Source organism: Bacillus rossius, chromosome 1 (genome assembly GCF_032445375.1).
Source record: "Bacillus rossius redtenbacheri isolate Brsri chromosome 1, Brsri_v3, whole genome shotgun sequence".
Taxonomy (NCBI): Eukaryota; Metazoa; Arthropoda; class Insecta; order Phasmatodea; family Bacillidae; genus Bacillus; species Bacillus rossius.
In genome coordinates, this window is record NC_086330.1 from 255187190 (window position 1) to 255213183 (window position 25994).

Here is a 25994-nt window from a genome sequence, read left to right on the forward strand (position 1 = left end):
TTTCCTTTGGGGATTTATGAAAGATTGTGTCTACGTTCCACCGCTACCTAATGATTTGCCAGAGTTGAGACACACAACTGAAGTAGTCAATGCTTCCATCACGTGTTAACCAAAGTGTGGGAAGAATTGGACTTTAGGTTGGATGTGTACCGTATAACTAAAGGTGCACATATTGAAAATTTGTGGGGAAAAAACTAGGTTAGTTTACCTTCAATTTGATGTTTTAATTGTTGTAAATAGACTAAATTTAACAGTTATACCATTGAAACTGGGACATTATTTTATGGACATCCTGTGTATTCATATTTATACCTGCAAACAGGGACGCAAATCTGTAAGATTCGCAAGAGGGGCCTGTGGAAATATTCAGAGGGGGCCGCACGGGTCAAGAGTTTTGCCTATGGGGTTAACCGACACAAGACATCTCTGGATACTGTGTTTATATGTTGTATACTGCCCTTATTTTGACTTACATGCATGTAATAAGCAGAAAAATTTAAAATATACAGAAATATTTCAATAAAACATTGTTTCAACATCAAACCCGTTTCGCAGTCATGCTTTTGCAAGTGAAGGACTTCTTAATTCCTATGCCCCCCCTCCCCCCAGGATCTATGCCCATGCCAGCAATATTTTGTAAATACAAATATTCATATACCAAAAACTTTGCAAATATATAGTTACATCAAAAATAATATTTTAGATAACAGTAATTTTCAAAATGATACTAACTACTCAGTAACTTCCTTCTCCAGGACACTTCTAGCTTTAATAAGAGAATGCTGCATGTGGTTGTTCATTTTTAAAGTTATGAATAAATCTTGGATATATTAATCATGGATACCTGCACCAACCATCAACCCACATCACTCGTATATTTTAAATTTTTGCTTACAGAAACTAATGGGTGTTTGGTAAATAAGACACAAGAGACCTAGTATATCTTTTTTGGACAGATATTTAAGTCTCTAACTTTCATTATGAAAGGCTGCAAGGCAGAAAGTTGACATGCTAAATTACTAAACATAAACAGCCCTGAAGCAAGATATGAACATTTTGAGCTACAATGAGTAATTGAGCTCATGCCCTTCCTGACACAGAGCAAGCTAACATACTCTATATGTTACCTCAACCTTCCTAAGATACGTTAACTGTGACGCGTATAAACTCACAAGTGTTTCAATTACTAAATATATAATGTTTGCAGGCTAAATATTTAAATGTTAATTAGATCACAGAATGTTCATGGCAGCATGAGATATAACCTTGTGCAATAATCTATTAATTATTATTCACAAAAACTTAAGAAGTGGTGAATAAGAAGAATACAATACCTCGAAATCCTCTGAGTAATCATCTTCAGCCTTGTCATCTGCCTCAACACCCAAGCTCACAGTTCCCACTCGCTCCACTTCTGCAACCTGTTTTGGCGAACTCAGCTTTGACGACGACAGGGTACTAGAAAAATCCTGGTTTTTGCGATGCTCCACATTTTTGGCGACAATATTTCTCAATGCTTTAACCTCTGTTGGACTGAGGGTCCGAGTTTTGGTTCGTGCTCTGCCAAGTCTACTGATGCTGGTCTTAGCTTCTGCTTCACAATCTTGAACTCTATTGCAGGAGTCCGCCATTTTTTCTTTGACAGCTGCCGCCTTCCCAGCATCAGACACTTTTGACAAATGTGTTGATTTCACCTTGTCTTTATCTTGCTTTTTTGGTAGTGTGTTTGAGGGCTTAGTCAAAACCATTTTCTGAGAATCAGTCTGCTTGTAGGTTCTAGGAGTACGCATGATGGCCACAGATCCCTTAAATGGTAACGAGGGTGTTTTTTTATAATTTCCAGCAGTTATATTTGTTTTTTTCTTATCTGGAGTGTCTAAAACAAAATGTTACAACTGTTAGAAAAGAATTGCCTAAGGGGGTTAAAGTTAAAACACCAGTAACAAAATGCACTACAACAGATTTTTAAAAAATGTTTTAATTTTCTTCTAAAACTGTCTCAAGCACTAACCATACAATATTCAAAACATAATTTCATTGTTATATTTTCAAATTTATATTATGTAAATAAATAAAAAAAATAACTTGGCCTAAAGTTGTTAGTTATAATTCTAATTTCCTGTTCTCCAATAAGAATCTACAGTAGCACTATTGGTGATGCTAGTCGTTCTCTTGATCATTTGATTGTTAAAAACTATTATGTTACTTTTGTAAACTCTACTGCCCAGAGGGTATTCCTAATTAATTGACTATGAACAATTACTAATAAACCGTCCTCAAAAAATTAATCAAACCTGTATGTTTGTAGTCAAAGACATTTCTTTTTGTTGTTGAAACACATGTGGAAAGGTAACTTTATTATAAGAGCACTCTAGGCAATTGCTGGGAAGGTTTAATTTCCATGATATGGGCATTGGTTGATTCCTTCCAGCTCTTTAATACAGCATGTTCGAGACCATTGTCGTATCGGATAAACAATTCTGCTGGATTATTATATGCATGTTAAAATAGTTTTAACAGAAATACCAAAGGAAAATTAATATATATATATATATATATATATATATATATATATATATATATATATATACAATGGTGTTTAAAACAAGCTATTATAGGCTACTATGTAAAAAGAATAATGCAGATGAAAGTTAGGCTTTTTCCAATAATCATTGGCTCTTTTCATAGGATTTTACGGCTCTACAACTCACTGCGGTGCCACAGCGCCAAACCAACTCAAACGGCACAATCACAAGGCATGTCCTCAACCTGTGCGCTCGCACCCCTACATGTAATAGTAAACCTGAAACCTATGACACAACAAAAAGCCTAGCATTTGCTATTATAACAATCTTTGGCTCCATCTATTCATGTGAACAAACATTCTCTTCAATGAATCAAATAAAAAATAAATTAAAGAATTAATTAGCAACAACTTACAATCACACATAAAATTGAAAATAAGTAGTTACTTGCTTCTGAAAGTGATGTATGCAAGGTCACAGTTAAACAAAGTAAAAATTTTTACAAAGCCCAGGTGCTTTTATTATAGTAATTAATTAAAAATATTTAAGTTTTTTTGTTTTATCAGTAGAGCTCTACTAACGACGGCCATATTTTTTACAATTACGTGTTTTTTTTCCTTAAGTACCTAGCCTTTATTTTTAAGACTTTTATGTTGAATTTGTGAATAAAATATTTTGATTTTATCTATTTTTTATTATCTAAAAATTCCATGTAGATACAGAGAAAATACATGTTACAACTCTCTACAAAATTGGAGAAACTGTTCATTTATTATTTGGCTCATCTCACTCGAAGGTCTGACGATCCTTGCACTAGAAGATAGGAAACAATATACTGAAATGAAAACCCTGAAAATAACAATAAACTCTAAGCAAACTAAAAGCAACGGCAGCACAGCAGAGGTCAACAGCTGGGATCCACCCCAATTGAACAGCTCAATTGGGGCTGGATTACAAAATGTGTCTAACCATAGAATGCCTAATTAGACAACGTTCATTTAAATAATCTGCAAAGCTGATGTGCTTGCCATACATAAGACTAATGATGCCTTTAATTGTGTTGGAGTTTTACTATTATCATTTAGTGATTTCTTCGAAAAACATTAGCGAAACATTAATTTGTTTTAATTCAGGACCTCTTCCAAATAATGTCGAACTTCTGGCAAACAGCCAGTGCAAAGTAATATTCAGTAAGAAAATAAGTGATTTTATTGTTAAAATTATAATTCATTTTACCAGCCAGACCAAAAGTCAGCAATGAAAGGTGTATTAAAGGTATTTTTGTTGCAAAAACTGAGCAAAAAACACCCAGTTACGATAAAGTTTCAGAGAAATGAGTGTGTGAAATAATTTTAAAAGGCTTCAAATGTAACATTCATAGAATTTTTAATGAAATATACACTATTTTTAGAAGGTACACATCACCCAAATAAAACAATTTCATAAAAGGGCAAACATGATCTTTAATTGTGAACAAAAGAAAAATTATAAATAATGATTTGGGCTAGCATGAAGTCCATATTTGTGGCTCATTACTACAAAATAAAAGTACACTACTGAAACAGAAAATAATTTTGGCAGTAATATCCTTTACTGAGTAAAGCATAAGTAGTACCACAGACACTGCATGGCTTCTTATAATGAAGGTGAAGAATATTTTATGGAGGTAAAAATTTATTTCAATATAAACACATCTTGGGAATTAAATCATACCATAAAAAAGTAAACAAGGAACTACTCAGGAGTAAAAAATATGAGTAAGTTAAACAGAGCTGGGCCTGGACAACTTAGTGTGTGGAGCGATGCATTCTGAGCATGCCTCGCACAGCTCAGATAGCTGTAAGTGTGGGAACGGAGAGATGGTGTGACAAGCCAGTAGAAAATCAGCACTGCAAGGTAAGAAAGGGGCGAGTATAGAACAAAGAAGCCATTGTGCCAGGGTGTGACACGTCTAGGTGGGCGGGCAACCCGAGTAGTGTTACATGAGTCATTCTAATCCACCACGACTGCATATTTCATTCATTTTTAAAAATACCAGTTTTTTTTAACAAATTAGTTGTATAAATTAAGAGTATTAACAATACAACTCCAACAATTAATCATTATATTGAAAATATAAGTACATCAATTTTCATTTTCTTCAATTATTGGTGGGATTTCAAATGCCCGAATCCCCCTAAAAAATCTGAATGCACGTAGCTGGATCGGTGCTGAAATACAGAACTTGCTGTAACAAGGAATGCCAGACTAAAGAGCTTTCACTGTATAATGTATATGTATATGTATGTTTACATTCCTAACGACATTGCCAACAAGACATAAACTATACTAAGTAAAATAAAAACATAATCATTTAACTTATTTTCTTTTTCTTTACTACTTCTACATTTTTAAAAATAAATATTTAAAAAATGAGACAACAGATGTTATTAATAGCTAGGCAGGATAGAGTAGTTCCGTTTGAGAAAATTACAGGCAAGAAAAAATCAAAGTGGAAATAGGAGATAGGGTATTGAGGTTTAAGAACTCCATAATGTCTATAATTTTCATAAAGAAAATATTTTATCATTTTTATTTTGTAGGCCCAAATCAATTTACAGTAAAACCTTTTTGTTGCGACCCCATTTATTACGACCACCTCTCTATTACAACCCGATTTCGAGGAACCGTGAAAAAATTGCCGAAAATCCGAAGAAAATCGGACAGAAAATAAGTTTCTTGTGATGAGTAGCGTGTTACTGCGTTTCTCTTGCCGAGTGCCGACTTGTTTTAACTGCCGCAGCGATGTTTATTTTGACAGCTCAAGCAATTATCTTTTCCCGTGGGTTGATAGAAAAAAAATTGCTTGACCCAGCATAAAAAAAAAAAGCTACGCCACTTATTCCCCACCCAGGAAACACACTGGCTGCCGTCTGTCTCCCCAGCATTTATCTTTCTTCTAACATTCCACGTCTCACCTCTCGCGCGAGCAATAACAAAGCGACCACGCATTTGGCCGTTTTATGCTTTGTTTGGTGACAGCAGCTTGATTTTATTCGGTATATTCCTTTCCATTCCGTTAATATAACCAATTTTTGAGGAACCGTGAAAAATTTGAGCAGAGAAAGTCGAAAATTTTAGTAAAATCGGCTGAAAAACAAGTCTGTTAAGGCCCGTCTACAATAGTCCGAACCTGTGCGTGGTCTGTGTCCTTATCCGAATGTGAGTGACGTCACATTTTCTCACCGAAAACTGCCCTGTCCACAATTGCGATGTCCGATGTCCGAATGTATTGATTTCTAAAGTTGCTACCAGAGCGCAGTAAATGTGCCAAACAAAATGTTTTTGTTTATTGTTTTGATGCTTTGTAGTTTGAGATTTAACTTATGAAAGTTATGTAAGTTATAAGTGACTTACACCTTCCATTTCCTTCAATAACAAAAAAAGCACCACGTTTTCAAACGGGAACCGGAAATTCTAATATCGTGAGTGTTCTGTTCTTTTTCTATGTCCGAAGTACACAGGTTGGGACAAAAAGTTCAAATTGACGAATGTCTTCGGACCAGGTAGGTTCGGACCTTCCCCCACTTGATGCATGACGTCAGAGAGTCACGTGGACCAATCAGCGACGAGTGTCCTTCGGACACAGTTTAGGACATTGCTATTGTAGACGAGCCATTACACTTTGTTGGGCGCTATGTGTTCACATTTATCTTGGCGAGTGCTGTACTGTAAGCAGGCAGGCATACAAAAGACTGCTAAAAATAGATACCACCCCTCTAGACTGTCCACGCTAGCCAATACCGGTAAACTGTGCGCAGCACCTAATAGTATCTGCGCGCGCGTCTATTGCCGTCCCAGTCCCGTGTCGAAGTATTAGGTGCTTCAAGTGTGCGTGAGATAAGATAAAGAAGGTAACGAGAGAGCGAGCCCTGTCAGAAAGTGTGTTTGTGGGAGGGGGAGACAGAGATAAATGAGAGTGAGCCCTGAAGCAAGCAGAAGTAGTGAAGGTCGACATTTACCGTCACTCTCTCGCTAGCTAACGATGCTGCTGGTCGCCAGCCCCCCCCTCCCCCCTTTTCACACTTTCTCTTTCTTTCTCTCTTTCTATCTCACACACACGCACACACACGCACTTAACCTACTTCTCGCATTCCTGCACGTCAGCCGGACGGACCAGAGCGATAAGCGCCCCCAGACCACCCGTTGTCACAGGACACAACCTTTCAAACGCCACACTAATACAGCCGCAAGAGACATAATAAACCTTTAATAAAAAGTTATCATTTCAACACTAAATCGTCTGTTTTTTCTATACAAAGATGGCGAAAATGGACACGCTGCACTGTGTTGAAATTTTTTTTTCTCGGCAACAAAAGCTCCAATATTGCTTTCTAGGGTATCGTTTTTTTCGGGAGACATCGTGCTATTTAAATACTGTAATATGAATTTAAAAAGTTGTCACTTTTACACCATAGACTATTTGAATATGAAATCTATATGAACAAAGGCGATTTTTTATGTATTTTGGGGGAGGGGGGGGGGGGGAGGGTAAAAATTGGCCCGAATTCTCTATTGCGACCATTCCATTTATAAGTCCGTTTTTCCGGAAACCGTGAGGGGTCGCATCAGCGGGATTCTACTGTATATTTAAGTTTGAAAGCTTGTAAATTCCTTGCCAGAGATGACTGAACTCAAACTTGGTGTGAAAAGTGACATATTTTGACCCCTCCCTCACCGCTTTAATACACCATTCATAATAGCCCAATTTTACGGGAGAAGGGAGGGTGAAATGAGCATTTCTCACTGAAGGTTTTTCAAAGGAGAGCGAAGTTGGGGTGTTATAAGGGAGGACACTAGATGGTTTGTGTGTCTGGGAGGGATGAGCTAGCCTTGAAGAATGTGAATGAGGGGAGGGAGGGGTGAGCTTATGCGTCATGAAGCCGCTGCCGCCAGCCAGCCGGGCGAGCTTCGTGTGCGCCCACTCGCGTTGCAGAACCTACAGCTGCCATATTTTAAAGGAAATGTCCCATTATTTTTTTGTTATTCTTACATGAACATTATTGAAAGTGTTAAAGCTGACACAAAAATACGCTGTGTGTTAAAATTAACAGATTTTAATGATCTTTCATTTCGTTTTTTTTTTCTTTCTGATTTTCACATTTTGGTCAAAATGTCCAATTTTTTGACGGTTCCCGAGAATGTATTCGTAAAATCACTGCTTAGTTAAATCCGGGGTTCGTGACAGCGGGGTTCTAGTGTATTTAACTATGGCAAGCAGAAAACGTAAATGTAAACTAACCAGTAAAAATAAACTGTCTTTTGACATATTTTCTTTAGAGGTGGCCTGTAGGGCAACGGACTTGTCAAGGTTAAAGTGGGTTAAAGGCAAAGCCGTCTAGCAATGTGAATGACAGCATCCTGCCATGGTGGGGCTGGTTTCTTAGCGAGTAGCGGTTTGGGAAAGGGGAGGGGGGGGGGGGTTGAAATGAACTGAAAATTTCGGAAAACATCTATTACGAACCCCCCCCCCCCCCTCTATTACGACCCTATTCCTGGGATCCGTGAAGGGTCGTTTCAGAGAGGTTTGACTGTATAATAAATGGATGTAGGTAGGACATTTTCACAGATGGCACAATTAATTGAATTTTATGATAACAGCGAAGCTAAAAAAATGATAATTTAAAAAACTGTGATGAAATAGCTCATATTTACAATTTTAACTCTAGCTAGTCACTCATCTGACAAATTCACAAAAATTTTCCACTTTAATATAGCCCTTCTATTTGTATTTACATTCGGTTATTTCGTTTTTGAGTTGCGAGTCGCAAGTCACAACTTCTGTAGTGCTATTGATTAATGCAGAAAGTAAGTTACAATTGTGTGTACATGGTGGTGGTTGAATGTGACTAACAACTTGTACAATGTTCACATTTTGTCCATAGCCTAACATTTCCTGTGTTTTTTTTTAAGCTGGATGTGGTCATAAAAAATTTTCCTTTTTACCAGTACATAACCAGAAACAAACAAAATTTTATTTTACACATTTAATATTTCAAATAGTCTGTATTTTCAATCATAGACACACTTTGTCTCCTACTCATAGAAAAGAGAGGGAGGGATAGAAAGGCCACTCTCTGAATAACAGCTAGAACGCTATTTGCAGCGCTGTTGTGGCCGTGCACAGTACTAACCGTATAAACATTGGTGGAAGAATGACCTAAGTAGCTATTTATGCTAAAACCACCTATGTCACAAGCTAGCCTTACTATTGAAGTTTGCAATCACATCTACAGCATTAAGAGGGTGGAGAGTTTTCAGCTTCTCGACGTTTATTCTCTGTATCCATTCATTGTATACAGTTTCTTCGTAAACTGGGAAGCGGTGTCTAACAGCAAATTTATCATCGCAACTAGGCACACAGCATTTTTGTACACGTGGTGGCATTGTATTTTACTTAATACGTAATTTTATACTCAATTTAACAATCTTACCTCAATGAAAATATGACCACTAAATAATTAAATAAATAAACGCCAGATATTTTCCAGTTTTCACCTACGATGCAATAAGCAAGTAGCACGCAAAGAACCTAAAGTCCTAAACAAAAATACGAAAGAAAAATTGCTGCCATTACAAATGAGTCTTGGCAACAAATCGTAAACAAACATTGAGCAGTGAGCACACTAGCGCTCTTACGGCCGTGCACACAAACAAAACGTTGTTCAAGCATCTCTCTAATGAGTGCACATCCCGTGCTCCTACTATTTCAGGACTAATGAAATAACATAGATTAACATATTTACCTGAATGCTACAGCATTAAGCTTAGAGCACAATATATTCAAATCTTTTTGCTTTTGGGTATCATAGTGAAATTCACATTATTATTTTTCTACTAGCTACTTAAAACCCTAAACTTGGCAGTATATCTGTGGAGATATGTTTAAAAAAAATTCATTTTTTAATGTGTTGTTATATACTCTACTAGCTAAACCCGGCCACGCTTTGCTGTGGCACAGTTTAATATTAATTCATTGTTTAATTTAATATTTTACTGTGCATGGCTGTGGAATGTAAAAGAAGAAATAAAAATGTGTTTAGCTTAAATATTTTTATTGTAAAGCTAATGGAAGGACTACATTCCTTGTTTTCCCATTTTTTGCATAAACATATAGATCAGATGGTTTACCGACTCTGGAGCACCCGACATATAACTGTCCATGAGAGAAGCATTCATTTTCTAAATTCAAACCGCACACTTGCAAAGATTGTCCTTGTGCTTTATTGATGGTCATAGCGAACGCAAGGCGTATTGGAAATTGAAGTCGTTTGAACTCAAACGCCATATCTGTCGGAATAAGTGGCATTCGTGGAAGTAATACGTCTTCACCTTTATGAAGTCCAATCAAAATTGTTGCTTCAATAAGATTATCCATTAATTTTTTAACTACTAATCGTGTACCATTACATAATTTAGGCTGACAGATATTTCGAAGCAATATAATTGGCACACCAATTTTCATATTCAAAATATGTGGTGGTAATCCTGGAACATCGAGTGAATTGAGAAATTCCGTTGGAAAGTTCACTGCTTCATTTTGATGCACTACTGAATCAATAGATTTGTATGTCATTGTTTCACCTTCGATTCTGTTTATAATACTATTGTTCATATCGTGTACGTCAACATTTTTAGCCGCTAGAATGGCTCTTTCGCTCAACCATGCATGATTTTTTAATTTTGTTTCGATGTTTTGGAATACCTTGTCTACTAATTCCTCTTTCGAATCTACGATGTTGCATAAATCAGATGATAAGCTGATTTTTCCTGTTTCTGGATTTGTAGGTACAGTGCCGTTACCAACTTCAATTAATTGTCTTGAAAATATGACTGCTGTTGGATCGTTCTGAAGTTTAACTCGCATATTCGTGGTTAAATTCATTTTTTTTACTATGCTCCAAAAATTTGAATATTTTAAGCAGGCATGCAATTCATCAGCAGGTGTTGAGCGAGGTATCACTGGGAGCGTTTGCCTGAAATCACCGGATAGTAACACCAACACTCCCCCAAATGGATCTGGATTATTTCGCAAATATTTCAGTGTATGGTCTAATGCTTCCAATGACTTTTTGTGAGCCATTGTACACTCATCCCATACAATGATTTTGCACGTCTGAAGAACTTTTCCCATTCCTGATGTTTTTGAAATGTTACATGTTGGACTTTCTGTGCATTGCATGTTTAGTGATAGTTTAAGAGCTGAATGCGCTGTTCTACCTCCTTCCATTAATGTTGCAGCAATACCCGAGGAAGCAAGAGCTAATGCAATATGGCCATTTGAACGGATCGTAGCAAGGATTAAGGAAATTAAGAATGTTTTTCCAGTTCCACCTGGAGCATCCAAAAAGTACAATCCACCAGATTGGTTGGCCACAGCTTGTATGATAGTATTATATACTATATTTTGTTCTTGAAGGAGTCTCGGTGTATTTTCCTGGACGAACAATTATCATAACAACGTACGTGATTATAACAAATTATAATAGCAATATATAAGATATAAGCTATAAGATAAGAATTATTTAATTTTCAAATCTATTGTACGAAATGTATTTTTTAATTTAAACATATTTTTATCAATAGAGTCGAAAGAATATACTTTCAAATTAAATAAAGTTTTTTATTCTTTCTTGAAATATATATATATATATACATACATATTTGTGTAAATTATAGTCGTCAAGGCACAATGGTCGAGTAGCCTGATGTGCTTGAACTTCGACAATATGGTACAGCATCGTCGAGCGTGGTCACAACTAAGTTGGGTGACCATGATATTTAGTTATAGAAACTTTTTTTTCCGACTTTTCCGGTGGATTTTCCCAAACTTTTATTTCATATAAACACTCTTCTGTTAAGATGCAATGTTCTGTAAAAAATTTCAATCCAAACCATCGTATACTTTCCGAGTTTTGCGGCCAAATACATACGGAAGCTAAATTTTTATATATATAGATGTACAAGGCAGGATTAGACATTGGCAGACATTTTATGTTTTGCTCTTTGGTATTGCTAGGCATATACAGTTGGTAGCAGTGTTTCTTTAGCAACAATTGTTTATAGTTGCACAATATGGCGACTGATAGAGGCACTTCTTCAACATCTCAGGTAAGATTTGTGTTTATATATTATTTTTGTGCAGTTTATTTCGATTTTCTTATATTCTTTAGTGTTAAGTAGTGTTACATGCATGAAAATATCATATATCAGAACTGTTACAAAGGTTATAAAAAATTTGAGAAGCAATTGCAATATTAGTATCTCATGGGATACAATGCCAAGAAATCAACAAGTTCGTGATGTGTCCTACAGGATACAATGCCAGTTTGTTGGAAAACTTTGGTTGTATCTCAGGAGATACTTTACTATTTTATTATCATAGTATTGTGTTATTTTTCAACATTTGCATGCATAATGTAAATATCTACGAAGTTATGCAAGTTTGGTTTTATTTCATACCTGTTCGAGTGATGAGTATTTTCAGTGGTACACAGAAATATATGTAATTATTTTGGAAGTAAATTGTACTTGTCATATTTGATGCATTTTTTTCATGACGTTATATTGAAACATTCATTTGTTTTACAACATATGTGTCAACAATAGGAATGTTTACACTATTTATGCCTGGTGAATGCAAGATACTACCCGGCTAAGTCAACTGTGAATCTGGGAAAATTCTTAACTACCTGTCAGGCACTTCTCTCCCTTCCTCTTGTACAGAATCCTCCCATACTGCCACTTCATCCCCACCTAAAAAGCTACACTAGCACATTTGTCAGACTCCTCCTCGGCTTCATTGTTGAATTAGTCATGTAGTATAAATTATGTCTGTAATAACACTGAATGCTAAATATGTTCTTTGCAGACTGTGTTTCTCGTTGTAAAATTCTGTATGTTAGTGCACAGTAAACTAACAACATTTTTTAATGTTTTTTTTTTCAGAGCGGTAATGCATTTCTTCCAAGAACTAGACGAATAATGGCACTAGCGCAATATTGCATTGTCGAAAACGAAGCTGATACTGTCATTCTGGTTCCAAACCCAGGTGTTGAATCAGGTGATAGCAGTGACGATGACCATGTGTCGCCTGTGGTAAAAATGTTCATGAGGAATATTTTGTAATGTCTTCAGCACAAAATCATCTAGAAAATATTGGTGCCTTTGAAGAATTAGGTGAAGTTGTTGGCATTCGTGCAAATGAAACTCTGTCAGTTTCTAATACAACACTTGAAGATGAGTCATTTAGTATAAGTGCAGCTGTTGTTGCTGCACCATATTCATCTGACATACATGGTGCACAGTCTGAACAGATGTCAGAAATATTTCTTGAAGTAAACAGGAAAAAAAATGGAGCAAGAAAAAGGGCAAAATCAATTGACTATTCATGGACACAAGAAGAATTTTTTCATTCAGTTACTTTGCCCAGGGATAATTTTTCAACACCTAATAACAACCAATCTCCTCTACAGTATTTTACTAAATTTTTTAGTGAAGAGCTAGTGGAACTTATTGTAAATAATAACAACATTTACTCACAGCAACAAACTGGCATATTGATTGATACAAATAAAGAAGAAATCAAATCTTTCTTAGGAATAGAAATTGTAATGGGCATTGTCAAATTACCAGCATATACAGACTACTGGTCACAGAAATTGAGATATGCGCCCATAGCCAATATAATGTCCCTGAAATGATACCAGTTACTAAGGAGAAATATTCACTTTGCAGATAAAACACAGACAAACAATGATCGTTATTTCAAAGTACGACCAGTGTTATGTTTTTCGTGCCTACCACCCATGGCCTTATGCCGTCGGTAGGCATGTAACAAATTAATAAAAAATATTAAAAAAAAAAAATTGCCTGAAAGTGGAACATGAGAGTAAGTTTTCCATTGATGAGATGATGATCCCCTATAAGGGAACAAGAGCTGGATCAAGGCGTCAATACATCAAGAGTAAGCCCAAAAAGTGGGGTTTTAAGATGTTTGTTCGCTGTGGAGTGTCTGGTATTGTGTATGACTTCATTATCTATGGTGGACAAGACACTTTCAGTGGATATATGTTTACCGATTCTGAAGAAGTGCACGGCCTAAGTGGAAAAGTAGTTCATGCTTTATGTCAAAAAATCCCTGACCCTTCTTGTTCGGTTGTGTATTTTGATAACTTTTTCTGTTCACCCGATTTAGTTTGATACTTACGAGAAGAGAAAGGGATCTTCGCACTAGGAACTCTTCGCACTAACAGATTAAGAAATTGTGAGTTCAAATCTGACAAGGAATTATCAAAGGATGGGAGAGGGAGTTTTTGTCGAATGTTCGACAATGACCAAAAAGTAGTGATAGTAAAATGGCTTGACAATAAAGCAGTGATTTTGTGTAGCTCATATGTTGACTGTTATACAAGCTCTGTCAAAAGGTTTGACAAAACCACTCGCCAAAAGAAAGAAACTCCTTGCCCGCAAATAGTGAAACACTATAATAAACACATGGGAGGTGTAGATTTGGCTGACATGCTGATAGCATTATACAGGACAGGCTTCAAATCGCATCGTTGGTACATTGTGATTTTTTCACAGCTTCTTGACATTTGTGTGAACAACGCGTGGCTGGTTTAAAGACGAGAACTAATGCTCAAAGAGAGTAGCTGCAACTACAAAGCTGAAATATTTTAGGTGTTCAATTGGCCAAGGGCTGCTGCTGAAGAACCGTAAACGAGGTCGGCCTTCCTTGGACGAAATAAGACCACCACCCAGGAAGATAAATGCTCCAGTGGTTCATCGGCCTTGCACAGATGTCAGGTACGATGAAATGGGACACTTTCCGACTTTTTCAAACAAAGGTAGATGCCGCTACTGCACTAATGGACAGACTTCAGTGATTTGCTTAAAGTGCAACGTCAGGCTGTTTTTTGTAGAGAAAAGAAACTGCTTCTTAGGTTTTCACTCAAAACAATAACAATTTTGTGATTATGTGGTTTATAAAACAATCTGGATAAGCATTTTATTTTGTGCATGTTCAAACATTAGGCACCATACCATTTAGTAATATTCATTATGTTGCCTTAATATTTAAATATGTTAAAATAATATCGTACATTGAAAAAATGTAAATATAAACCAACAAACATGGCATCATAAGAATTATGAAAGTTCTAACAAGACTTGGCATTGTATCCGAGAAGACACAAGAGTAGATTTTTACCAACTTGGCACTGTATCTCTGTAAATACAATCAAATATATTCCAAAACAATTATGGGGAAAATATTGTATATGCTTAAATGTAAACATTTTTTGTCAAAAAAATCATTGACTCTCTTATAAATTTTTTTCCTTTAAATTTGTATTGTTTGCCAACTTAAGGGTTAAGTTATTGCAAACCTATATCATGGATCATTTATTTTAGTGATTTAAAAAAGATATATGTTATATTAAAATATACTAATCTTAACAAATGTTTAAAAACAATTATACAAGTACAGACAGAATATTACAACACACACAACCTGTATCATTACAATCTAAGCATCATAGATGAATGTATAATAAAATATTTAAAAATGAAATGAAAATACACATCTAAGTATTACTTTATGAAATTATTCCCAAGAACAATTTTACCCTGAAGCATTGCTTTCTAGCTGTGTATCTTTACATCTATTATGCACCTAAATGCTAGTGAAAATAAACAGGTACCTAATATGAAAAAAGAAATTTATTGATTTTTAATGACATTCATTCAAGTGTACTGCCAAGAAAAAAACAGTAAAAGAGTGTTATTAAAGATTCAGGTATGTTTTAAGTTCAAGTATTAACATACGTGTGTGAAAGTGTTGTTAGAAATGTCAAATACACTCACCAGGCTTCAAATAAAATAAAATATTTTGATTTTGATTTATATTAAGACTTTGGTTCTAACACAAAAATTGAAGTCCTACAAAAAAATTTTATCAAATTCCATATCCAAATCCATTATCAAAAATTCATATCAAAAATAATTTTTTCTGTTTTGAAAGGAAAATTCAGGCCTCACCTTGCAATTGAATCACCTTGCAATCAGGTACCTAATTACAGTATTTGTTCTAAGTTTCAAATCGTAGGTAAACTGCTTGCTTCGTTTGTGCTTGTGAATAGTTTTGCTGAAAATGGTGCATTATTATAGCATGCATGAATTTAATTATGTTAAAGTGCAAAATTTTCTATGAAAACAGTTTGCTGTCATGAATATCGGCACATGGACATTTATAGTCCTACAATAAAATCAGGATACAGAAAAAAGAAACTTCCTACCAACATTTTCAGGAAAGGTGGGTTCCCGTTTCCCCCAAAAAATCTGGATCCTGCCATTCTCTAAAATTACGTCAAATGCATTATCTACTAGTAAAAAAAAAAAAATACTGAACTTTAATTTTTTGAACAATATACAAACATTATTTATTATATCAAATTTCTATTAAAAAAGCACATTCCTGGCTTTTAACATTTACAATATAACTTTTAGTAAATATGTTGCATTGAGTTGTGTCAATGCAGACAATGCAATGACCATGCACTGGGTACAGTATCACTGGCCTGATGGTGTTCTCTGACAACTACCCTGAACACAGCAACTGCAGCGTCCATTATTTCCACTCAGCCTCACCTTTTGAAGTTGCAGCAAGCTTAGTGGGTTGGGATTTAGGTTGAAAGCCAGTGCCTGCAGGTTTGCTCCTGACGACCGGACGAGTGGAGGCTGGCAGCACCCTGGCATCGTGGCTTTTCCCAGCAGACAGCGAGCTGCTTTTGATGACAGGTTGCCTCACGCTACTCATCTCCCGTCTCTGACTACTCATTGCCTTCTCCTCATCATCATGCTGCCTCTTGGCTATGGATGCTCTGTCTTTCCAAGACATTGTATCACCAACATCTTGCTTTGCCTTGGAGACAGACAAGTCTCTGGACTTTGACAGTGGCTTGTTCTGACCACCATAAACTGATCCAACAGATTTGGCCATTTTTTTCTCAGTTTCTTTAGCAGGTTTAGAATTAGAAGAAATCTTGTCATCTTTACTCTGTTCTCGTTTCACTAAGGAAACCTTACGTGCTGATCCCTTAAAAAAAAAAAAATGACATTTTGTAGCATTGCATACCTGATGTATCCCCCCCCCCCCCCTTCCCGACCTTACACTTTCCAATACATATAAATAAAATAATGCTGTTTTAAAGATAACTACAAACACTAAACTGGATTTAGTAATTCATAAATGTAAGCTGGTTTTAAATGTTGAACCTGCTTACAGTTATGATTACTTATTTCGAAAATACTAGTTTAAGTATTAATTAAGCATACTTAAAGAGACAGTACTCATGCATTTTAAAACATCCTAGCACATAATAGCATATTTTACAAACAAGAGAAACTGTCCAGCATTTTGAAAAGATAATGAAAGATATGATACAAGATGTCTCCCTTTTATGTTCCTGGGTTATTCTCAAATAAGATGTTTTTGAAACTTATGGCTTGGATTTTAAATCCAATAGCATGTTCTAGTGATGCAACAAATTTCAATATTTAGGCATTCGCGAATGTGAATATGAATATATCTGTTGCCGATATTTGCGAATGTGAATACTATTCAGTTTTCAAATCCTGGGTTGATACAAATTTTTGGCGCGACTGACGCTTGCCCTAGCCGGTATTACTGATGAAATCACCACACATTTATCACCGTTTACATCTTATTCCTGGAATTGCTGAACCGATCTGTTTATTTAATGACAGATTGAAACCAGGAACAAGTCAATACTGGGGTAAGTGTATGATTAGTGATTTTTTAAAATGAGTAAATCTACTTCTAGTAAAATATGGAGATTTTTTACTCTTTCCAGTACTGAACAAGCTAACTGCAAGCTGTGTAACAATGACTATTCATGGAAAGGAAGAATTACAGCAGCTATGAGAAATCATTTTAAGTCAATGCATAAAACAGAATTTCGTGAATTCGAAAAATGTAAAAAAATAATACAGAATGCAGTTAGAACACTTGTTTTGGCATCATCTTCCCACCAAAATACTAATTCTGACATTAAATAGATGTTGCTTCAGGAATATGTCAAAAAAACTACACAGTGGGATAAATAATACGTTAAGTCTTTAACAGTTGGTAATTCAATTAGTGAAATGGATGTGCTGGAAGACATTCAGTTTTGTAGAATGTGTTGGATTTGTAAGACTTATAAAGCACCTGTGTCCACCCTGTAATTTAAAATATAGTCAGTATTTTACTTCATTTATCTGCGGTAAATTATGTGGTAAAGTAACCTAGAAAATACTCAATTTGCTGAAGTCATTTGAAAAAACTTTAATTTGCTAGTAACATCTGGTTCAATTCTTGTTTTGGAGTCACTACTGAGTTTAACTTGTCATGGCATTAGAGAAGAATTCAAAAGGAATAAGCATCCCCATAGTGTAGAAAATATTGCTCACAAAATTGAAGGTATATTGTCATCATGGGAAATACCAAAATAACAAGTACAATTTATAATTCAAGATGCAAGAGCAAACACGAAAGAATACATTTCTTTATTAAATGTTCAACACATTGACAATTCTTCATAAAAAATTCACAATGTTTTTTTTTAAAGGGCTGAAAGTGCAAGAAACTGTTGCTGCTGCCATAAGAAAATGCAAAAAGATGGCAAAACATCTTCATCATTCAAATACAACTCAAGTTGAGCTTGCAACTTTACAGCAAAGTCTTAATCAAAAACACCAAGATCACGCAACAGTGTACCACTAGACGGAACAGCACCTTTTATATGTTAGAGTATTTTGCAAGTTAAAGAGTCTTAATGTCTTTACGCATTCACAAATAATAAAACTCCACAACTGACTTCGTAGAGTGGATGATCATAGAAAAACTCATTAGTTAATCAAGACCATTTGAAGAAATAACCAAATAATAAAGTGCTGCCAATTTTTCTGTATCATCAGTGATTCTGTTAACTGCCACTTTGGAAATAATTCTTAATGATCTTGATTCGTCTGATGAATATATTAGTGATTCGATATTCATTTAAAAACAGGAGCTCAATCACAAATTTTCAGTTTTAGAAAATGAAATACTGTTTGTCACTGCGACTATTATTGACCTAAGATATAAAGTCAAATTTGTCAAAAATACCTCAACTAAAGACTGTGTCACACAGCATATTTTGGATTTGCTTGGAGACAGTCAAATAGACGCACCTTCACATTCAAGTTGTTCGAATTCAAAGTGTGCTAGATTAACTGACACTGAAGTTTCGAGAGCAACTAAACATGTATCTTGAAGGAAGGAATGACTTTATTGATGGATACAAGTGAAAGTGAAGTAGATAGTGAAAGTACTCTTGAAACTGGTTATCAAAATCCTGTTCAGATTTTAATTTGAAAAACTGACAGAATACTTAGCGGAAAAATGTGTGGCAAATGATGTTGACTCTCTAACATGGTAGCGGGTGAACAAGCGGAAATAAGAGCTTCTTTTTCCTATAGCAAGGAAAACTTTAGTCACACCACCGAGTGTTCCTAGTGAGCGTATGTTTTGTGGTGCTGAGCTTCTTTGTACACCACATCAAAAGAAACTTGCTTTGAAGCTTTTATTTTTTAAGTTTAATATTCCCCTACTTCAGTGTGATTATTAACTTCTTGATGAAAATTTAAAAAGAAGGAAAAGAAACAAAACCTTTTTGTTCTTTTAAATAACCTTTTTTTAAGAAGTTTATTTATTACACTAAAAGTAAAAATAATATTAAAGTATTGGCATTAAAGTTTAAGAGAATAATATTATTTACGTTTGTTTAAATTTATGATTTTTTTTTGTTTCATAAAATAAATTGATTATTTAACACACTAAAACTCAAAATAATATGTAAGTAAAGAATGATAAAAGTTTAAGAGAAGAATATGTTTTTGTCTGTTTGAATTATATATTTTTTTAAAGTTTTCTAGTGAAAAATTAATTATTTATATGTCTAAAGCTTCATTACCAATTACCTAATGTTAAAGTAAAGGCTGATCAGAGATATAACTTCAATGTTACCTTTGTGAAAAAACTTAAGTTGTTATTTAAAAAAGGAATACGAAAAAACTTTTCTTATAAATGCTAAGAAATACAAATTGTTTGTTTTATTTATTATTATTTTCACGTTGAAAAACATGATTTTTTCTGATATTCATATTTACAAATTATTTGCATGAATTTTGCAAATGTGAATGCAAGAAACATGTTAATATTCATGACATCGCTAACATGTTCCTTTAATGTGTAAAAAGTGTGGTCATGCTAGAAACCTGTTGGTTTGAAAAATACTGATGTTTGAAACAAAAAAAATCCACTGAGTTGACATAAAGTGCCTGGAGCTGACATTCCATGGGGTGTCTGAGGAACCATGCTGTTGACATTTCAGGAAAATGACATTTCAATAACAACCCATTTAGTTATAATATTCCAGTAATTTACTTAAATGAAAAAGTTGCATCATGCATTGAAAAACTTCTACAGGACTGTTAATGCCCATGATACACATTCCAAACATTTCCTGTAGCACGACACACTTCAGGCAGTGAACAATCCTGAACTTCCTGGCATGTAAATTTATCCACTGCAGAAACACTTTCTTTGGAAGGGAAAATTACTCTAGTGGGAGCCAAATCAGCCATATGTTTATTGCTGTTTTTGTCCTCATATATTAGTCAATACGACCTGTAAGCGGAACCCAATGATTTTTAAAACATGTTTAATTAAACATTTTTAAGTACATAGAAAAATACATAAACACCACATGCCAAATTACTAAACTGTGTTTCTTAAAATATGTATGGTGGTTATATAAACATGTTGTCAGTGTAATAAATAGTACAAGTATTCTAGTGGGTAGTCTTACAATGATAAACTTCCTGCAAATATAAAACAAGAAAAAAAACACAAAAAATTTCCAAGCATTATTTTACACAAATAAATTATTTATGGTATAAATGTTATTTGTATTATATAAAAACCAATTCAAAATATGAAATTTTGCCCAAAAATTTAAAAGTGGTGCAAAATAACAATGAGTTTTTTTGTTTCAACTCAAAAATTACTTGCTTGCTTTATGATGTCAGTAATGTTCAATAAATTATTTTATACCACTTTTGATTTTATCTGAAGCATGATCAGGATATGAAACAGAAATGACTGTCAGTATCACAGAAAAAAAGCAGTAGTTAAAATTATAACTAAGAAAGATATTACTAAGCATTAAGAATTTGAATGCAATAGGATTTTAATATATCATCTGTAACATACGAGCAGTTCTTTCTTGCATGCTGTGATATTAAGAAGGCTATATGGATTTAATTATAGTTTTTTAATCAATGAAGTGTTTGTTAATATAAATGTAAATATATTTTATTCTATACCCTGCAGGAAAACCGGCATTTCTTACATACTGAAATTGTAAAAATAAGTTCGTATGAGACTTTTAGATAATCATTATAAAACAATGTGACAGTTTATTAGAACTAATTATAACCCAAACATTACTTATTTTTGGAATAAATAACATAACATTTATAATTTTGTATGTTAACATACAAAATTATAAATGTTATGTTATTTATTCCAAAAATAAGTAATATATATATAATGTAATGAACTTATTGACTTAATGACTATGAATTAACTTAATGAACATTTATAATTTTGTATGTTAAAAATAAGTTCATTACATTATACACACACACACACACACACACACACACACACACACACACATATGAGAAAGACTTGTAAAATTACAGATGAGTGTTCAATATTTATTTAAAAAAAAAAAAAAAAACAGAAATATAAATTCCAAGATCTTTTTCAGGTTCCCATCACACACACACACACACACACACACATACAGATGTGCAAGTACACAATGCTATGGAAACCAATTTGAATTGTGTTAGTTTCTGCATGGCAACCGTATTCTCTCTTTGCTGTCGTGCAATGTAGATTTATAAACTGTCTCTCATATCCGCATGGCCTTATCCTATACAGAGATCTCAAATCATGCCATTTTCACACCACTCTCATCACAAGTTTGTGAACCATGAATATCAAATAATAATTTTTTCATAAAGAATTAAGAGAACAAAAATATTTTTGTTACCATGTGTTTCTGTTTGCTTACAGTACTATTAATCACATCACTATAATGTATTATAATAATATAAATGTATTCCTTTTAAGTATGTAAGCAATAAAGGGTTTATAAATTTTTGTTCCAAGGTTAACAAGCTATGGTTAACAGCCTCGCAAAACACCAAACCTAAAGTTTTCTTAAGACCACTCTTTATAGAATTTATTTTCTATATGATCACTCCCACTGTTGAAGGATGAGCTCGCCTATGATCTCAACTTTTGATACAACAGGTGATGCACAGTGACTTTGCAAGTGTCTTTGGTAGGTTGTCAAGACAGACCTGAAACCTACATTCATATTTAAATTTAGACTTTCTCTATGAGTTTAGCGATGTCTGCTCGAAATATAAAGATCTTTATAACTAAACCATCCAGGCAAATAAATATCTAGCACCCCCTTATTAGGTAAGCTGTGTCAGGTCAGACCACAATAAAGTGGGACATAGTTGCATATTTGAAATTTAATATTAGATCAGGAAAATATTAAAAATTGGTATTTCAGGCTTTAAACTTATTGTAGACAAATTGCATTAAGAGCTTAGCAGATCCGTTGGTTTAATAAACATGCTCAAACTTAAAAATTGTTAAATTTTTAGTCACGGAAGGACAACAGTTTTTTTTATAATTAATTAAATTCCAATTTCCTTTTCATAAAATATTTCATTGTAGGTCTATGTTACTTTGTATGAGAGAAAAAAACACTTTTAAGTATAAATAAATATAACAAGATTATGTGACCCCCCTAAAAAATTAAAACAAAATACCATTAATTATCAAGGTATGAAATTGTATGTTCACATTTTCCTAAGTGCTATTAAAATTTATCTAATTAATCACTTACATATTTGTTGACATTTTTATTGAAAAAATATAACAAAAAATTACAAACTGTCACAGGACATTTTTTTATCACGGAAGGAAAAGTCCAACCAAATTTCTCAACATTACTGTTTCCTGTCCCCTCCTATTTTTTTATCACATGACATTATCCCTCCATTTTCATTACTGAAAGCTGGAGATTGAATACTAACTCTCAGAAGAAACTTTTACTGAAGCAAATTTGTTAAATGTGGTAAGTTTATTTCACTGTCATTTAACATTTTAAAGATTATACTATTCATATTTTAAAAAAATAGTACACCAATTGTATCTATAATCTTTTAACATATATTTGAAAAAAGGGGTTCTGTTCTATGCTCACAATTCTGTCTGGTAATGTACAGTTACACATCCTTTAAACAATGAAAAACTGGTATAACTTACATTTCTATAACTTTACAAGTGATGTGTTATGTTTGACGTCAACCGGGCCTGTGCCCCAGAAGCCTGGTCAGCCTCCGCCACCTTTCCCCTCACCCCCCGTCCCACTTCCCGTACTGAAAGCCGCTCCGTCTCGATACGTAGTCGTGTGTTTGTGTGTTTGAATAGCGCGCCACGAATCACCTCAAGAGGGCGCTGTAGCGGCAGTGCGACGTCCCCCTAAATTTGTAATAATTATATTGTATAGCTTTTTATTTTTTCCCCATTTATTTGTGTCGCCACTGACAGGCGGGAGGGCTTTTGTTTTGTTTAGCATGTAAGTTTTACTGTGTAAGTTAAAGACGTTGCCGGGCATTTAAATTTAAGTAATTAATAACTCTATGTTAAATAGTAATAGAGCTATGGGAGAACGTATCTTAATTTTAGGGGTGTTTTTGTATTTCTTTATGTAAGATTACAAGGCGCCATGTTGCTTCGAGGGAGCTTTTCGCTCGGTCAGTTCTAAGCCGCCAACGACCCAGGTAAGACGCTGCCTTCCACACCCGGGGACTTCACTCTTTGTTTGCTGACCATTAATTCCATTTTTGCTTAATTACTTTCAATCTCTTTCACGTATCCCCGGGGCTTGCCTCGGTCGGGGGACTGTTTAACTTAATCCTTCTTTAACTCTTAATGAGACTTTTAACGTTCTAAGTGATCGCTTGTGCAGGCCACGTGTGTGGGCCTTATTTCTGTTAGGTGCCTGGGATCTTGTAGATGCATCTCGTGAGACTGTGTATGGGAGTACGCGCGCGTATTAAACATCTTAATTATAATTGTCTTCTAGTAATTTTTTTGCACCGACCACGTGGCGACCTATACCTCGTGAGCAGGCGTGTGGGATGCCTAGAGAGCCCACTATTACTTGTTATAAAATAAGTGTGCCTGACGCTGAGAGCGGGCCAGGTCTGAGCGTACTACGGGAGTTAACCGAGGGTCCAGTCTTGCCTCACACGGGCGACGTCACGCCCTGAGACGGATCTTAGCCGGGTCCACGTGGCCTTCCACGTGGTGGCGCCCATTACCAATCAACACCGTAGCAACCCTCTCGAAACCCGAACCGCGACATTTTTGTAGTAAATAATGGGCAAGACAGGTGTTCAACACATGCAGGAATGCGGGAAGAGGCAGAAGATACTTTCAGAAAAAGGAGAAATGCGGCGTAGAGATCAGGAAAGGAAAAAATTAAAGAGAGAATAACTAACAAAAAATGGAGGTATTTTTAAGTTAAGAAAATATGAATGAGAAATGAAAAAGGATGCACAAAAAAAAAAGACAACAAAACTGCACAGATCATACACTTCTTTATCCAAGTGCCATACGTAAGCAACTGTAAGTGAAAAAGGCATTACCTCATTCGCCAAGGAAAATTGTTGAGGTTCTTGGAAAATTTGTTTAAGACTTCGTCACCAAACAAATTGAGTACATAAATTTTTGGATATAGCAGGGCTTAGCAATAATAAAATAAAAAAGCAGTAGTTCAAAGGAAATGAAGACGTGATGTCTTTACAGATGAAACTGCGAAAACCGTAAAAGACTTTTTTTTTAAAAGATATCATCTGGCAATGTGCAGGTCAGCAAGACTTTGTGACTATCCAAACTACAAAATGCAAAATGCGGTGTCAGAAACATCTATTGCTTGTGAACTTGGTGAAGCAGTCAGTATTTTCAAGAAAGAATCCAGTGATATTTCAATAGGTATTCCAAATTCAAATCTTTATGCTCTGAACATATAGTTCCTATGTCTCTTACAGATCAGGATGTGTGTATATGTAGTTATCATGGAAATGCTGAACTGCTTAAGGGCCCATTGAGGAAGTACCACATTATTTGACACAAATAATATTCACTGTGTAGACAGAGAATGCAATCACTGTGGAACTTCAAATTTAGACATTAATTTTAATGACACTGAGTTCAATGGAAGTATTCATATTATAAGTGGGGAACAGAAAATTGCAGAGTTGTAAAGCAAGAAATACATATAGACATTGAATCAGTAAATTGTGAGCACAGTTATAATGCTCAAAAGACAATGTAGTGAACTGCAAACTTTAAAAGAAACACTCCCAGAAAACAAAATAATTATTTTGGAAGACTTCACAGAAAATTATTTAATTAAGCAGTCTGAAATCATGCAAGCTCACTGGAGTTCACCCGTGTTACAATTTTCATTGCAGTAGTATACTACAAATTTGAAGGTCATTTACAACATATTTGCTACGCAATAGTATCAAATTCATTTAACCATAATAAAGACAGTGTGCATGCATTCAATGAAATCATTTTCAATGAAGATTTAAAGACAAGGCTCCTGTTTCAATTAAAAATTTTTTGACTACTTTTCTGATGGTGCAGCAAGCCAATTCAAAAGCAGATATATGTGATCTTCTTTCCATGAAGAAGACTTTGGCTTTCCAGCTGACCAGAAACATCCCATGGAAAAGGGCCCCATGGTGGTGTTAGCGGAGAAGTAAAAGAGATATATTAAGATCTGAGCCTCAAAAAATATTGTAGTAAACGGAGCTCAAGATTTTAAATACACTGCCAAATGATTAAAATCTATTATTATATTGTATGTTCCTGAAACTAAAATACCAGATATTGCATGCAAACAGCATCGTAGGGAAAGTTTTATCCCAGTGCTCGGACTCTGTAGGTATCACTATGTGTTGCCAGCTAAAAATGGCAACAGTGCTTTGCTGTTAATAAATTCAGTGTTTTCTGGATGGGAGAGTAATGGTGGTGGTGTGAAATTATTAAGAATTATAACACTATACTACTTGGAATTTTAAGCATACAGAGTCTTGTTAAATTAGTGTTCTATTCAGAGGTAAAAAATACAATTTCACACTGAATTGAGAACAATATGTATTTTTTCTGTCCTTCAGTGACATTACATATGAAGATTTTTATACATTAATTCTACA

General features: G+C 34.7%; 1 protein-coding gene across 5 annotated transcripts in view; it reads right to left on the reverse strand.

The window, feature by feature from the left end:
• The window catches only part of LOC134527486 (cytoplasmic dynein 2 intermediate chain 1), a 266130-nt gene that overhangs the window by 230042 nt on the left and 10094 nt on the right, over positions 1–25994 (reverse strand). For all 5 annotated transcript variants that reach the window (XM_063360204.1, XM_063360205.1, XM_063360203.1 and 2 more), the window contains exons 2-3: positions 16215–16662; positions 1335–1876 (exon numbers count right to left, since the gene is read on the reverse strand). In XM_063360204.1, the coding sequence (XP_063216274.1) occupies positions 1335–1876; positions 16215–16662 (990 nt within the window). The remainder of the gene's footprint in view (positions 1–1334; positions 1877–16214; positions 16663–25994) is intronic.